The following is a 17,249-nucleotide window of genomic DNA, read 5'->3' as shown; positions in this document are numbered from 1 at the left end:
ACTTTGCGCAAACTTCCGCATCCTGCGGTGCGCATCCGGTCACCGTGCCCGATGCACTACCGGTACCGATCCGGTCCGTGGGGCGGAAAACCCGCATTTTCAAGTAGCATAGAGAGTAGTTATTCTGCGCCTATCTGGCCACTTCGCCCACCCAGATATAGGTTGATAAAACTGTTGTCAGAGATAGGGAGTTATCATCCTTTTGCATGTAAGAAATTATAAGGTTAGTATGATAGGAGATAACTGTCCGTTGCCTGGGAGAGGAAGGTATCGCTTTCGAACGCCGTTTGGCGTTCATTGCGTTCGAGCAGCCGGAACCCGAGCGGCCGTGCATCTACTAAGCAAAAAAGTGTTCAAATTTCACCCTCACTCTCTCTGTCCCTCGTCCTGATCGGAGTGGATGGCGCACAGTTCTTGGAGGTGTGAGGTAGTGTGTATCCTCGTTGCACATCCGGTTCCGGTCGAGGCAGAAGTACGTGCATCGGTTTGGCTCTCCGCTGGAGGGTACGCACCGTGCGGACGGGCGAAGCGTAACCGGCGCAAATCAAGGTACAACAAGTTGATATGTTAACTTATCAACGCCAACACTTCACTATCTGCGCTGAGATATAACTTTTTCGAAAACCCGAACCCTCTGCTGCCAGCGAGTGCTAAATTTTATATTATATTATATTATCACAATATTTGAGGCATCACACTCCGGCGGACAGCATTGCCGCAGGTCGGTCGCTTCGGGCGCGGCGCACAGTGTTTGGAAAGTGCGTACAAGTGCGGGTGGGCCAGTGGGTCGGATGGAAGTCATGCACTTCTCACGTGTGTGGCAATCGACGAGTCGGATGAGTGTGTCCTTTTTTGGTGGTAGTGATGTGGCTGTTGTTGATGTGATCAATTGTGATGTTGGGCAGTGTTTTACAACGTTTGACATTAGCTAACTATGGCAAGCCGGGATGTTTGTCCGTGGTGCAATGATGAGTTGCTTTGTGTGCGGCTGCTGTCTAGATGTCGCTCGAGCGATAGAGAGCCGTTACCGGGGCGGCGTTTTATTCTGCGATGTGAATCGAAATTTATGGCCATGTCATATAACTCAGTTCTACGAAGCCCGCGTCCCGTCTCCGTCGCTTAACAGCGCGCGCCACGTCGTGTAAGTGTAAGTACAGGATTGTCGAGGTGTCTGCTCGTTCGCTGGCAATTGTTGTGCGATCATGTGACGAGATCTGAGGTGCGCTGCTGTCGCAATGCTGACGTGGAGTATGCCTTACGCCGCAGAACAACTGCCTCGGTGTACCGGTGGATGTCTGCGACTCCAAACGACCTGTTCCGAGCAGCGGAGTGTTTTATCAGGTGGGCCGCTCCCTGTACCGAGGAAGGTGTTCGATTGATAGCTCCGCTTCTTACGTACCCTGGCCCGGCACGGCTACCCTTCCCTTATCAACCGGGTGCTTCCAATCAAGGCGATGTGCACACACAAAATGGAGTAGCTTGTGCCGAGTCATGGCCGCAGGAACGCTTTGCTTCGGGCACCACGATGAAATCCCATCGATAACTCTTTACTACATGCCCACCGCTCCAGTTGGGTGTTGGTGAGGAGGAACAACAACGAAAAAAAGGTACGTTTACAGGTAATGTACCCCTGACTCCCCCACCCCATTTTCGGTTCGCTATCACGCTTTACATCGGAGGGCTCCGGGACACCCCGGTCATTATCTTGTGTGTAACGGTGTGAGAGTGTCGGCGTGTGTGTTTACCCTACCTAATGAGCGTTTGGCGCGAGGGGTATATGCGCGTGTGTGTGTGTCTGTGGTGTATGTTGCAATGCAAAGATAAGACCCTCCCCGGGGCCACCCCTGAAATGAAGCAATTGTGGCAAAACACCTCGCCAGCACCAGCGCGCGGCTCACAATTACAGCAAACAAGTTGCGCAGTTTCTGCAGGTGAAGGAATCGCGCGGCGAGAGAATTTAATCTCCTGTCCCAGGTTCCCAGTTCCGACCAGGCCCGCCCCTCTTTCCCCTTTTGCTCCGACCGCACACGGTTTGGGTGCAATTTTGTGCTCGCGCGTTCAAAACAGCCGGAAACGTGCGCTATTGCTCAGCAAGTTATGAGCGTTGGGCATGCACGACTGTGCGTAGAATGGGCTTGCGGGGAGATTTCATTATAAGTCCCACTTTAATAGGGTTCTATGAAAACAAACAAACAAAAAAAGGAAAGAAAATGACTGGCACAAAAGATTGATCGAAGGCAGAATTTCTTATTTTTTCCCCTTTTTCTCTGCTGCTGCTGTTCATCTCCACGATCAATCAATAACCATAACTGTCACCCGTGGGCGCATTTCAATAGGTGCAATTGTATGATACGCTTGTTTTGGGAGCAATACAATGGGCCGAAGCACCAACATTGTACCTGCGTCTGGTGTGCCATTTCTACCGGGGCCAAACCTTCACGAACGATATTAATACCACGCTCGACCGGTCCGGCAAACCGTTCGGGCATATATGGGCGGATTAAACGAGCAGGCGAGGCTTATCGATCGCGGTTAGGCAACGTAATTAGTGGTAGCTTTGCCTCGATGAATTCGAGCCTGCCACACATCCAGAAAAGGGGTTCGTGCCTTACCGTATGATAATCCTTCCTGCGCTGTGTTATGATGTATGTTTCTTTATTCGCTATAATTTCATACCATGATGTTTATGGCACAAGGGACGGGTGAGTAAGGGTGGCGGTTGTTTTCTCATCACGTTCCCGCTAGCGCTTGGTGCGTTTAGGAGTCGCTCCACGGCCCATTCCCAACATCCCCCGCTGCTAACACGCTAGATAAGATAAGATCACGTTACTAGCCTACCGAAAATCGATACCAATTCGTGGAGTTAGCTACACCGTGTCAGATTTCGGGGTAAAATCCTGCCTTCCTTGGGGAGCCCTGCTCCTCTCCTTACCATTTTTTTTGTGCAGCCCAACGAGACCCAAATCGTGACGTCCCCTCGTGGTTGACAGTGGCAGGTTGCAGCTGCTGTACCAAACGCACCAAACTGCTCCCGCGCCACAGCGCTCCGCCAGATGCACTGCCAGCTAATCTGGAGCCCGAGCTAGACGTGATTGTTTTCGATTAGCTTATCCCAGCTGTGTCAAACTCAATTCATAAGAGGGCCGCAAGTACAGATTTTCAGTGATTTGGGGGCCGCAAAGTTGAGAATAAAAAATATACCTCAATAATCACATAAAATACTGTTTAAAATCATTATTGTTAAACAAATTGACTTTTTGTACACCTTGCTTCAAATCTGTAATAGTTTCTTATTTACAAATTTGCTATGGTTTTTTTATTGTGCACTTTTTTATTAAAAAAAAAATGTTTAATGCACTTTTAAAGTCACATGCGTTGTTTTCATCCTTATTATTAAAATAGGAAATTTCTCACTAGTCGCGGTCTAACACGGCACTTCTGTTAGAAAATATCACTCAACCACACTTTTTTACTGAGGTAGGGGAAATCTACCAGCCTGTTGCGAATCTTTTTCAAGCCATCCGAGCTATCCACCGCTGGATGAATAACAAAAATATTTGCATGCAAGTTTTTGATAGATCAAGAGGAAAATTGTAAAAAAAACGTGTTTAAACATTATTTTTCGCTAATTTCTAAGTTCGAAGGGGTATATGGTGGTATATGGTGGTATGGTGGCATTTCTTATTACAAGAACCCATATTTTACGAATAATTTTGTTAAATTACGATAATTTTATCTGACGAAGATTCGTGGTGTGTGATCCCATAAAGATGACTTGAGGGGAGATGATTCGCGAATTGAGGTATGGACTGTGTGAGCTAATCTATTAATAAGCTATGTATTGCAGGGCTTTGGCATTTCGATTATTTTAATCCTTAATCTAAATCTCTTAGTCTTAAGCGTAATCATATCATTTTGGTTTAGATTTTTGGGGAGGTTCAAAAGTACATTAATTCGTCTTGCAAAATGTGGGGTAGACAAAATTCCAACTTGGCTACAATCGTCTTTATTAAAATTGATGGTGGCATGATTATGACAAAAAAACAGAAGTGGCTCCAATCTAACATCAATGATGTAACATTATAAGGTTGGAGCCGTGCAAATCGGAGAAATTCGGAGCCGAATGAATCCGTTACTCGGCACTCGGGGGCATTGAGATGGTCAAATTCGGTGGGACCGACCGGATCCATTTCTCACTGTAGATTAGCCGCTCCGTGCGACAACCGATGACTCCAACGGTTCCGAATGGCTTTAAACGGCTCTATAGGCTTCGGACGGCACCGAACGGAACTGTTGGTTTGATTTGGCCGGATTCGAAGTTGCTATAGCTAAGATCGAAAATGGTTTTGAGCCGTGGATGCGATTCTGGCAATCCATCATTAGTTATTGCGAAGTTTCCAAGTGTGTGTATCAAGTTATTTTCATTAGTTTTTCGTTTGTAGAAGGTTGACGCAAACCTATTTTTCCATATAGAATGTGCAATCGAGTGTGCACAATACTATGCTAATATTCAGAATTTCATCGAAACATAATACCGACTGAGTTTGCATTCAATTCAATGTATCTTAAGGGTCTCGATTGTTCTGTACGATTGTGTAGAATAAGTTTATGAGATGTTATGGGTACATTCATGTTAGATTCGAAAAATATACCATCTAAATGATTGTTCTTCTCTGGAAAATTAAATACACTTCGACAAATAGTAATAACAGTTTTTTGGTTTAGAGTGATTTTAGCAATTCTCAAAATATTCTCGCGGGCCGCATTCAGCATTGACGAGGGCCGCATGCGGCCCGCGGGCCGCCAGTTTGACATACCTGGCTTATCCGATCGCAATCGCTGATCGGAGATAGTGTGAGCGTTGTCGTGCGATACGTGTGTGCTGGCCGGGGCTCGTGCGCTAACATCTCTGTTTGCTCGGCCCCGGGGCCTACCCGGGCCAATGTGCAAGCGGATATCGACGACCGATGCGGGCGATTTGTACGTGCAAATAACAAATTTGTCTCAGCTCAGCACGGGCCACGAGTCCGGCCGACCACGACGAGGTAAAGCAACAAACAAAAGCATGTTGAAGGATGGTCAAGCGAGGTTCAGGTGGTAGGGAATGCAATTTTTGGCAGTTTTTATTCTCAATTTGTCAGTCTGTTTTTGTTCCTTCCCCAATACGACACCGGGAAGACGACCGCATCGGCTCTAGAGGCGTCCCGAGCACGATCACGTGGGTGCGGGTCGCTTGTTGGGGGTTTTGTTTGTCTCGCAACTGCTCGCAGCGAGTGATGATGGTGCTGGAAACGCTCTTACAAACAAAATCGTAGCAAAACGACGACCGAAAACCTCGTAGACAAACACAACCGGCAACCGGACCGGACGGATGGCATCACGGAGGGCAAAAGCTCTTTACGTGCGTTCGAGGGGTGCCTTTGGAGTTTATTGCAGTCCAAACAACACACACACACATAAACGCCGCAAACGGGTGTGATGATGGGACACGGGGGACGGGGCAAGGAACCTCAGCAGGGAAATCTGCACCCTCTGGACAAACAGCACAGCACCGCTCAGAGCGGGCAATGACGATGGCAACACTCGCCGGCAGCGCGAAGGGTGTGGCGGGGCTCACTTCCTTTCCTGCGGGGCCAGCCCGGATGGACGGAACCGTACGGTCGGCCGCGTGTTGATTTTACCTCAAAGCTGTGGGGGTGTATGTGTTGTTTCATGTTTTTTTCTTCTTCTGTACAATATTATTTGTATGTTGTGTGGCAGCATTTTTTTCCGCTCCGGAACATCTTCACCTCTGTCTCACACGCTCACTCTCTCGCTCTCTGTCGTCCCTTAGCAAACGCGGGCACCATGTACGTACGCGGAGTTTGGGCACACCGGTGAGGCGGCTGCCTAGGGACGGTCATCCTGGAGACCTGGTTTGAGAGCACGATTTGCGGGCGGTAAGTACGGTCGCGGTTCTGGCGGGCTGGCGTTCAGTGTGCTTTTGGGCGGGAAAAGCTTCGGAGGAGCGCACCGGACTCGATCGACCGACCTCGGAAGTGTGTCGATCGATCGCGTACGATAATAGCATCGTGGCACCGAAAGGAGTGCATGTGTGGGCTATGTACCGGGAGGAGCTTCGAACAGCGCTCAGCGGGTTTGATTGATGGATCGGTGGGATGTAGAAACGGTCGTCGTCGCGCTGTTTACCGTGCGTAAGCTTGTGTTGCCTTCGATGCGTAAGTCGGGTATCGCTGTGTGCGTTTTATGTGCAATCGTCGCGAGTGCGCGCTGCGGGAAGGTGTGAGATTTTACTGTTACTTCAGTCCCCGGTGAGTGAGTGATAAGATAAGGAGCAGGAGGCCTCCTGCACCCCTTCCGATCGGCAAAACCACCCGACATCCCGAAGGTACTGGGGTTCCACACCACAACACACTGGCGCGCGGGGCACCGTCGTATCACAGCCCTCAGCGCTCCCGCCAAAATCGGCCCGATCGGTCTGTCGATGAGGTGTCGATAATATATATAGAAGGAAAAAATAGGGGCTGCTTTGCTGTTGCTGCTGTTGCTATTGCTGTTGTTCGTGCTCTCCACACTGTTACCCATCAAATTCGTTCCAATATGTACATAATTTGTGGCGGTGCGGTAGTCGTCCCCACATGTCGTGCGGTGCGGCGTCCTTAGTCGCAGTGAGATGCTCCTGCTGGTGTGATCGGTGGTATATCGGTGGCGCGTTTCGGGCATCGATTAGTGAGGAGTGATTAGTGAGCGCGCGCGCACACACACATTTAACGCATCTCGCACTTAGCAGCATAGTTCGCCCAGTTTGTCGATGGATGTTTGCAAATAGTTGACCATAAACCATTAGAAAGTTATTGTTCTCTACGGAACATACGGCTGCGAGTGAGTGACACGCTGGTGAAGTGATTTCGCGCAAAACCAAACGACAAACGACCGCCGACAGAGCAGACTATCTGGCACATACGGGCGTACCGCGTCACGTGGCCAATCACCAGAACTAGGCGTGCTAGATGGCCGTTTCATCCGATTCGAAGTGTGTCGGAGTGGCGGTGAGTTGTCCCCAGTCCGGTCCGGTACCGAGCACGGCCGTCACTAGTGTGTCCGCGTCTACGACTACGGTCGGCGGCGCGATGGTTTCCGGTGGCCCGGTAGCGATGGTCGATCCCGCTGCACCTTCGGCACCACCGCTAAACGAACCGTCCGATGATGCTGCTACGAAGGTACGCACTTCCTCTTCTGCTTTCTGAAAAAGGGCACTCTGGCGAGCCGATTTGCCGGCCGGCTTGCCCGGGGGTTTCACAAGACGCATCCTAATCGGAGGACGCCGCTACAGCAGGATTCTAATCAGTGGGACGCTTGCTTGTGGGTTTCGCTGCCACACACCGATAGGCCGGCAAGCGTGCCAACCAACCGGACCAGTATCAGCAGCTTCTCCAGTAGTATCACCAAATGGAGATAAAATGGGCCCGCTTTTTTATCGGAAGATTCCATACTCCCGGTTGTTCCCGGACCCGGTTGGTTGGCGATGATAGTCCGCCTGGAGTTGGCGGAAGGTCCCAAGCATGTGGGAGTGACTCCATGTGATTGTGTGTGTGTGTTTGTATGTTTGTAGGAGCTTCCAAGATGGTTATCGTGTGGTCCCGCGGGTTAGCCCTATCTGGTTGGCCCCCTATCGGCTCCGGACGAGTAATCTCGGAACTTTGGCGTGTTGGTTGTGTTGTTGTAATATGATAAAAAGTGGCCAGCCCACGCACGTACGCATGCAGCCAGCGCCGGTGTGACGGTTTGTTTTGGTTGTGCGGAACATTAGCAAACGTTGGGCAGTGTTTTAAGCAGCGTTTGCATCTTCGAAGATGCCATTCGAGGAGCAATGCCTTTGATGGTGAAGGATAAGGGAAGAAAAGTGGGCCTTACCCTATGCCTAGGTTACGTCATGATGGTTTGCACTTTGGGAAAACGCATAAATCACAAAAAAACCCTCCGAAACGCCGAAAAGTATGAATGGGTGCCCTTTTTCTTGCTGGTAAAAGCATGTGCCTGTAAGCATTATATGAGGTAACGTTCCTAGCGTAACGGGCAGATTGTGCCTTTTTCCGCCTCACACTAGGTGGTAGACCGACCCAGGCCAATAGGAATCAATGCCAATGGTACCGCTCAATAAAGTGTCTCGATGCAGTGTACGGGAAGGCGTAATAATCATAACTTGTGGCGCCTCCCGGACAAGTGCCTTAGGTTGGCTGGGGGTGAAGGGACTGGTGAGAAGGTGAAACAAAGAACGGCTGTTGACTGTTTTTGAGTGTGCGTTTTTTTGCTGTATGTTCCTGTTTTACGCATCCCGGATCTTTACGACGTAATGATGGTCAAGGTCGAGATTTATTAGATTTTTTTTTTGTGTAAACCTTCTGAATGTCATATGGCGCATATCGGTACCGTTGGCTTTATGGAAGGAAATGAATGGGGTATAAGTCAGCATACCTGCTGTCTGTTATAGAAATTTGGAGCAAAAGATATTGCTTGTGTGTTTACTGGTGTAATTAGAGTTAAAAATTTTACAACACTCTCCAATGAAGCGCTACTGTTGAGTGCTTTCGGATGCTGTTTGCTGTTTGTAACGAAACGAGCATCCAAATTATACTGTTACAATCAATGTAAAAACATTATTCCATCCTATTGTTAAAATTATATTGGTTGTAAATAGTAGTGGTTGTTTCCTGTTTTCAGTTACTATTCTTTCTATGCAAAATGCTCTGTGGAGTAAAAAAAAGATAAATTACTTATAAGAAGAAAGAAAGGCAATAACTTTTGATCAGCGTGAACATTAAATACTGTATCCATATTCATCTTTTTATTGTCGTGCATTAATGACACATATTTGTTGTGCTATTTTTAATTTTGCCATGTTTTATGTTTTTAATTAAAATCTGGTTGTAACGATTGGGATTTATTTCTAAACTAATGAAAGATGATAATTATCATTAAAAATCATCAGTGTAGCAAACTATCATAAAAGCAAATTAAAGAAAAGCTAGTTAAAATCAATGGGACACTCTCTAAACTGTTAACTGCGCTACATTATCTCGAAATAATTGAAAAGAACTCCACCTAATGTATCTCTTAATACGTGCGCTTTACATGTTTTGTCCAATAATTGTACAGATGCAAACCGATTAGATATTAACGAAGGTTTGTACGCTTTTTCTCTCCCTAAATGATGATATTTGTGTAACAAAAAACTCTTCCCTTTACCATTGCTGCACCTGCACCAATCCGAACGAGGCGTAACACGGTTCGTCACATCTGTCTGCAATGTCTGCGGGCACCTTTAATTTCGGCGCCTGTGTAGCAGACTGTGGTCCAAACCGTTGGCATCAAGATTGAGCGAGCCCGATTCCTCAGAATTACACGCACCGACCTCAAACGCGCTGGCCAGCGCGTCACGTCACGGCATAAAAACCTATGTAAAATTGGTTAGATAACATGCATTTCCCCTCGAGCTTTCCCCTCAATCGCGAAGGATCGCTTAAATTGGGATCGCTCAGCTCGGAGACAAGGGCCGAAGAACCGTCGGACCGGGGTAAGATTTTACTGCTTATCGGGCACCGTGCCTGTGACACTGTGTGCGTCTTATGCGCCAATGATGGTGATGATGATGATGATGATGACGATCGGAAGCGATCTTGCTCCGAGCGTTGATCGCGTTCGAATACAGCCCACCGCGACACGTTTCGTTAGTTTTCCTCTGCTTCGGATCTGTTGTTACCCCGGCACCATATTTATAGCTTTCTGATAGTGATATCTTACTTGCATGTGCGATCGGTCATCGCAAAAGGGAATGTAAAAGTTAGAGTGTCGACCTGTCCCGGTGTCCCCTCACCCGGGTTGCATTGTTGACGACGCCTCGGACGCCTGAGCGCAGGCGCATTACCACTGCGTCCGAAGATGCGCCCGGGCACCCGGGGTGGAGGCTTGATGGATGGTCTAGTTTTTTTCGGTTCCTAAATAGCCGACGGGCAGTAAGTAGGCTGCTGCTGCTGGACCATCACGGGCGTTCTCTCGCCGGAGAACGCATTCCATGCGCGTTGAGTCATCGTGGACGATGAGAGAGGCGACGAACTATTTCTACCTTCCTGTGTAGTGTGCAACGGGCGCCATATGTATACACTGGCGCCAAAGGAAAGTAGCGATCGGCCGTTTGATAGGTGTCGGTGCAATGAGTGGGAACGCAAACGAACTCCCGTGATCAATGAACTGTGGCGTAAATCACCGGGAAATATGGAACGGCTTTAAGGTTGGGCAAACGCTTTCTCATTAACGTTTCGAGGAAGGGTAGAGGCGATCATTTCTAGCGGGCAAATTACTTTCCTTGGAAACCATTTAATTAGTGCGACTGTGATAGCAGCAGCGGTATTCTCGGTCGGTCAAAATCCGAACCGTACCGTCATGGCGTAAATGTGGCAAGTAAATTTTCCGTGGCCGGCAAGCACGAAGCAGTAAAGTCGCTCAACGGGGAGGGTAGATGTGAGGTGGCCGTGCGAAGCGTATTTAATTACCACCCCAAAATGGAGACTCCCAGTGTCCACCTCCAACCCAGGGTGGAGCGGCTCATATGTGGCTGTGTGTGTGTGTTTATCGAAGGAATCTTTTTGTAGCTTTGCCCGTGGTTGATTTTTTTTATTCGCTTGCTGTTTCCGTTTCTGTGCTATTTTGTACCTTCCTTTTACTGCGTGCAGACGGCCAGATAAGACGGAAATTTTACGAACGCTACTGACATTTATGAGCTCCCGCGCATCGAACGAGCGAATCGGGCTCGGCACAGTTGCTTGGTTCGTTTGCCCGGGTGGAATGAGTTGCAGGAACGCGTAAGCCCGCTTGTTTCGTGGAATTGATACGTAGCACATCATCATAGCCATATGTTCGCAAGGAATTCGTAAGGCTCTAAAGCTAACCCACCAAGCTTAGGGATGGCCGCAAGGCCACCATTAAAGGGGTTAGTTTGTTCGTTGAGGGAGTTTTTCGTAGGACGATTTGCTACGACCGTTTCGCAACGCACAGCAAGGCTAGCTTAGGGATAGAGCTGAGATATCAGGTGAGGGAAAAAAACGCACCAGGCGGTAGGTTGTAGAACTTACACACACAGTGCGTGTTATTAGGGATTGGTCGCTCGTTTTCTTGGTAGGTAGGCAGGCCGACGGATCTGGAGAGCAGACACTTGGCGCGCGCTGCTTTTATCACGGTGAGGCAAATCATCCACTTCGGTCCCGCTGGTACGGGAACACCCCGAGCCGGTCGGGGTTATCGGCCGTGGAAGGCATAGGTCGGGGATCGGATAAGATATGAGCTTTATCACACACTCACAAACACACACACGCACACCCGGTATCGATAGTTGGACGTTAGATGGACACCGACACTTTAGTGTGACCGTCCGTAGTACGCTTTGTATGCGAGTGCTAATCGCGGGAGCGAAACACTAATCAGGTGTCAAAAGCCAACATTCCTGCACTGGGAAATCACTTCCCATTTTTTTGTTTTGTTTGTTTGTTTCGGCTGGTTTCTGTACCGGGCGGATCTGTACGGATTGGAAGCAGGAGAAAGAGGACAGCTTGTATTTGCCCTTTCAGCTCTTTCTACAAACGTGTAATTGTTCGGTAGGAACGAGCAGCCCTGTAATTAAGTGCAATTGAAAAGCGTTAGAATGTTGATCTCGCTTTGACACGGGTTTGATACAAATTAATTCCCCTCGCAACACTGCTGGCATTTACGAATGAATAGAGGAAACCGAGAAGAATCCCTAGAAAGCACATGAGATATGACCGTGGCGCGCCGTTGATTGCTGCTTTATTGGTTCCATTTTGAGCTATTTCTCAATTCAATTTATCTAACGTTTCTTTTCGCTTCTTGGCCATGGCGGCAAACGAAAGGTCCCAAATGGCCCGCGGGTTCTTGACGCTTCCCCGTTTACGCCCATACGCGTTCGTTTGTCCGTGGTTGAAATAGGGAAAATGGTACAGGGTACATTTCATTTCTCTCTCTCTCTCTCTCTGCGTGTGTTCCGGTGTGCCCATTTCGAGCAGGGCAGGGGGTCCTTTTCGGCACCATATGTGTGTGTGTGTGTGTGTGGACACTGATGGAAAGTAACCTTTGGTGTTTACCTTCTTATCGCATTGCAACAATCTCCTTTCGGGGCTAGAGGCTCCGGAGGTGCCTCTATTCCCGTGCCCACCGCCCGAATGCTTTGCCAGAGGGTTCGGTTTCTGGGGTAATAGAGATAGATTCATTAGCGGTTGCGCACGTGACACGCACGCATATTGAATGGTGAATTAATAATGGTGGCTTTATGTTTTGAAGGCACAGTGTTTTTTAATTGCGTCCCAAGATGATCAGATTTGACGCTTGTACGGGTAGGGCATAAAATGAAGCTTGCAGGACAGTTTGCGTTGCCGCTGGCACTGTATGAGGAAATGAGTAAAACAAACAAGCACTTTCATGGACAGAGGTGGCGATTGAACAGTGGCAAAATGGCAAATTAGTAATTTAGAAAATAAATTTATTTGATACAAAAAATAGGACGATCTATAGAATAACGTGAATTATACGGATTATACGGTGAAACATCTAGTACAACGTTCTACTCAATGTGAAACAGAACGATACATGTATTTAGACTTAGTTTGTTAAAAACGTGTTTGAACGTATCAAAATGAATCTGGTTATATGAAACTTTGTTATGTTTGGGAGAATCATTTGATTGTTTTTATATAAAATTTGTTTTAGTAAATCATATTTTGGAACATGAGATTCACAATTGAACCTTGAACTTATAAAACAGTTGATTGGGTGTGCCCCTTAATATGAACCGTCTTGGTGTGGCTAAAATTATATATTATAATAATTCATTGTATTACATAATTGATTGATTGATCGATTATATAAAACGATAGCATGGTCTCAAACTATATTCCATTGGTCCAATAGTATACAACTTGACTTCTATACTGTTAAGCTTGTTTTGTCAAAAGCCCTCATTTAATTGGTGTAAAAGTAAGAAGCAGGTTAGGAATAGTTTCACCAAAAGTACCGGTACTCCAGTTGATTGAGAACGGATGCAAACGCTCTACATAGTACGCTCCTCTTACGCTATGCACTATGTCGGCTTGTTTGTCCAATAGTATACAACTTGACTTCTAAACTGTTAAGTTTGTTGCTCAAAAGCCCCCATTTAATTGGTGTAAAAGTTAGAAGCAGGTTAGGAATAGTTTCACCAAAAGTACCGGTACTCCAGTTGATTGAGAACGGATGCAAGCGCTCTACATAGTACGCTCCTCTAGCGCTATGCAATATGTCGGATTGTTTGCGGGTCATGATCGTTTTTTGGGTCGGCCGGAACACCAACACCGCTTCGGTGTTTATTCTGGAAGATTTCTTCCTGCTGTTCGGCAATGTCTGCTGTTGCCTCGTCCACTCATTGCACGCAGCGGAACCAAAATACCTTGACTACGTCCTCTCTTTCTCTCTTTCTCTCTTTCTCTCTCTCTCGTTCTTCGCTGGGTACACAGCACACCGGAAACGGGTTTGTTTGGGCGGAAATAGTATGAGCACGGGGCTGGCAGTTAGGTGCGTGCGTGGTTCGCGATTTGACGTTCTGCGCGGCAAACCCATCTAGCCGATGTTGTTTGCTCGAGCAGGTGATTGCTTAACGGAATCCCCAACGTTTTACGTCAAGTTGGGCCGCCGAACGCAAGCAAGCTCATCGACTCATCCGCAGTGTTCCGGACGTCCCAGTCCGGAAGGTGATCGATTCAGTGACGTGTGGTGGGTGTAGCGACGAGCCCCTTTTTTGAAATACATTCACCAGCTTCACCCTACCGCTGTTTTGAGAGGATGAGCTATGACTCACGACGGTACTTCCTCGGCTGGAAGTTGGGATTGGTTTTGTTTTTGCATGGCTTTACGATTCGAACCATTCCGCTCCGCTTCTTTGCAGATGGAAGCGACGAACGAGCCCAAGGGAGAGGACCAGACGCCCAGTTCGGAAGTGACGTCCAGCGTGCATCAGCCAGTTGCTCATCAGCCGGTAAGCGTGTCACAAGCATCGCATACCCTCACCGACGTACCGGTGGATGGGATGATTGTGAACTCGGAACTACACACGGAACGCAGCTCGCCCGGCCAGCAGACGGCGGTGATCATCAACCAGCACAAGCAGCGCATGATCACGACCACGGGCCAGATAAGGTGAGTGGACAGATCTTGAACTGGTGGCTTGTCCACTAGAGAACGCGATTACTAAGTCAGTGCGCGTTTTTGCAGGGAAATCACAGAAGGACAGGAACCACCGAACGAGTCATCGGATTACGATGCGGTCGAGTACCATCACCAAGCGGTACAGTCGGCGGGCGGTGTGGAGCAGCACGGGTATAGCTACGAGCCGACGCATACCACCAGCCAGGAGCATCAGCAGGGTGTGGTGGTAAGCTCGGCCGCTACTGCCGTTCAAGCCTCAAGCGTACAGGTCGTCAAGCGGGAGATGATCGAAAAGGAAGCGGCTTTAGCGGCGGCCACAGCAGCAGCCAACAACAATAACAACAACCCGCCAGAAACTACCATCATACCGGTGCAGACGCAAACCATCTTCGTGGAGTACAAGAACGACGGCGAGGAACCGGTGCGGTACGTGAACCGGTACGAGGACGTCAAGTACCATCCGCACTCGCGGTATATCTATCAGCAGCCGCCCGGCGGACTGCCGCTCTCGTCAACTCTACATTCCACCGGCTCGGGACATCCGCACGTGTCGCACCATCCGCACCATGCCCACCATCACCATCATCCGCACCACGGCCATGGGATGGTGCCGGGACATCAAACCCATCACCACGTACACGCACAGTCGGCACAGGTACATCAGACGATAGAAGCGGTACGACATTCGTGAATGCATTTCCCGTGCAGATCTTGCTAATCATGATTTCCCTCTGCATCATCTCTGCCACAGGTTTCCCAGCATCCGTCGAGTGTCGCGGTGGCCACCCAGTCCGGCACGACGATTCAGGTGCAGGCCCAGCCGCACCAGCAAACCATACAGGTGTACGAAACGCACGAGCCCGGCTCCGCACCGGGCGGTGAGCAGGTGCAGCAGGTCGCCGAAGGGACGGTCGATGCGAAGACGCACTACACCAACCTGGAACCGGTGCACACGCTCGCCTCGCCCCAGAACTACTACATCGCGTCGGACGGGTACGCGACCGGCAACTACACCACGTTTCTGCCCCAGAAAGAGACGATCTACTACCATTCGCCGAGCCCGAACCCAGTCCTGTACAAGGGCGATCCGACGCTTACCTCGTCGTCGATCATCACCAAGCAGATACACTACACGCCGTCGCTGCCGGGCACGCAGAACATGTACGAAAATGCGACCGGGCACAGCAGTAGCTCGCCCGGTGCGCAACAGATCTATCCGGGCTACTGGAATGGAGCGGGCGTAGACTACAACACTGTAAGTAGCTCGACAGAGAGGCTTCAGTAGCGATCTAACCCAGCTTCTTCCCATCCACAGAACTTTACTGGCACGATCGTGATGGACAATGCGGGCGGTAACGTGGGCGAGTACGCGACGAACGGGCAGCATAGCTGGCAGATCAGCTCGCTGAACGATGCGTACGATCCGCAGCTGGCAGCGCCACCGGAACACCGTGAATGCGTCAACTGTGGCAGCTCCGACACACCGCTCTGGCGGCGGGACATCGTCGGTCACACGCTGTGCAATGCGTGCGCCCTGTACACGAGACAGAATCCGGGCACGAACCGACCGCCCAACCGGTCGCAGAAAGCCAAACAAACTGTGGTAAGTGGTTGAGATGGTTTTCGGCAGCTACTGGCCTACGATCGCACGGCACGAGTAGATGATGATCGTTTTGCTGTTGATTTTAGAAAACACCACCCGCCCAAGGGAACCGCCGTTCGGGCGTGACCTGTGCCAACTGTCAAACCACCACGACCACGCTGTGGCGCCGGAACAATCAGGGCGATCCGGTGTGCAATGCGTGCGGGCTGTACTACAAACTGCACAGCGTTAACCGCCCGCTCACGATGAAGAAGGACGGCATCCAGACGCGCAAGCGCAAACCAAAATCTAGTCAACAGATTCAACCGATGAACGGGCTTACGACGGGTAAGGGATTCGATTGCCGTGCGGGAGGGATTGGAGTGCAATCTAACAGTGTCGTGTTTTGCAGGCAAGCTACTACCTTCGATGATACCGTCCCAGTATCACTCGATCGCGACCGAACCAAAGCTACTGAACGCGCCTCAGTCCCATCTGGTGCAGACGTCCCAGCCGATGGAGCTGCACACCAGCTCGCCGGGGCAGGACCCGCGGTACGTGGACAGCTCACCCGGAGCACCCGGTGGAGGGGGTGGCAGTGGTAGTGGTGGTGGTGGTGGTGGTGGTAACTCGTCCCCGCATCTTGCGCCCGTTCAGGGTAATCTAGCACGCCACATACCAATATCGTAGGTATCGTCCAGGGGGGAACTGCAAATACGGGTGTCTTTTGGAAAAGTGAACAACCTTTGCTAACATTTTCTTTCTTTCTATTCAACTCCGATCAACAGTGTACCAGTGTCGATGGATAGCAGCCGTGGTGCGAATGGAGAGATTACGAGCGTCATTACCAGTACGGCGGTGGCCGAGCGGTCGGGAAATTAGGTGTGCAAGGTCAATCAAAATCGACCTCTAGTGGAGTTACTTCAGGTGACAGTCGAAAGAAGTGTCATGTCCGTGTCGTCGTGTGCCAAATACAAACTAGAGTTAAGCGAACGCCTAGGAAATAGCAGTAGAAAGGTAAACACTAGCTACATTTCAAACGCACTGTACAGACGGTTAGATAGCGAGCTTGGGGAAGACTGTGTGTGGAAGTATTCTTATTAATAAAGTAAAACAAAACAAAGTCGTACTTAAAACGGTCATAGCGTTCCATTCACCCGAGGAACCGTCCGTGCCCGGTGACTCATTCGTTTTCTAAATTCCTCCCTAAAATAGTTAATGGTTCACCCTCGAACCCTCGAAAAAAGTAGAAACGTTGTAAGATCACATCTTGCATCGGAGGAACGCAGAGCGCATGATCAATTGTCGCTTTACTTATCTCGCGCAGGTCTGGTCGGTCTATGGGCGTTTATCTTCGCCCCATTTAACTAATGCTGTGCGGCGGGAAGTGATTCTTTTTCGGTGCACATTATAAGATCATTTG

The 17,249-nt window shown here is 49.3% G+C and overlaps 1 protein-coding gene across 9 annotated transcripts; it reads left to right on the top strand.

The window, feature by feature from the left end:
* The first annotated feature begins 256 nt into the window (after nucleotides 1–256).
* LOC120949898 (transcription factor GATA-3-like) lies at nucleotides 257–16,962 on the top strand. Of its 9 annotated transcripts, none has more exons than XM_040367489.2 (9): nucleotides 257–549; nucleotides 5,834–5,939; nucleotides 13,985–14,235; nucleotides 14,311–14,920; nucleotides 14,996–15,499; nucleotides 15,560–15,847; nucleotides 15,934–16,174; nucleotides 16,239–16,512; nucleotides 16,615–16,962. In XM_040367489.2, the coding sequence occupies exons 3-9, from the start codon at nucleotides 13,985–13,987 to the stop codon at nucleotides 16,706–16,708; spliced, it is 2,262 nt and encodes a 753-aa protein (XP_040223423.2). In that variant the 5' UTR covers nucleotides 257–549; nucleotides 5,834–5,939; the 3' UTR covers nucleotides 16,709–16,962. The 9 variants fall into 9 exon arrangements, with proteins under 9 accessions (XP_040223423.2, XP_040223424.2, XP_049467182.1 ...); XM_049611225.1 differs by lacking the exon at nucleotides 257–549 and adding an exon at nucleotides 586–1,607; XM_040367490.2 differs by lacking the exon at nucleotides 5,834–5,939.
* Nucleotides 16,963–17,249: the final 287 nt, after the last annotated feature.

Source organism: Anopheles coluzzii, chromosome 2 (genome assembly GCF_943734685.1).
Source record: "Anopheles coluzzii chromosome 2, AcolN3, whole genome shotgun sequence".
Classification (NCBI taxonomy): domain Eukaryota; kingdom Metazoa; phylum Arthropoda; class Insecta; order Diptera; family Culicidae; genus Anopheles; species Anopheles coluzzii.
Note: the sequence above shows the minus strand (reverse complement) of the source record. Positions and strands in the feature narration are given on the sequence as shown.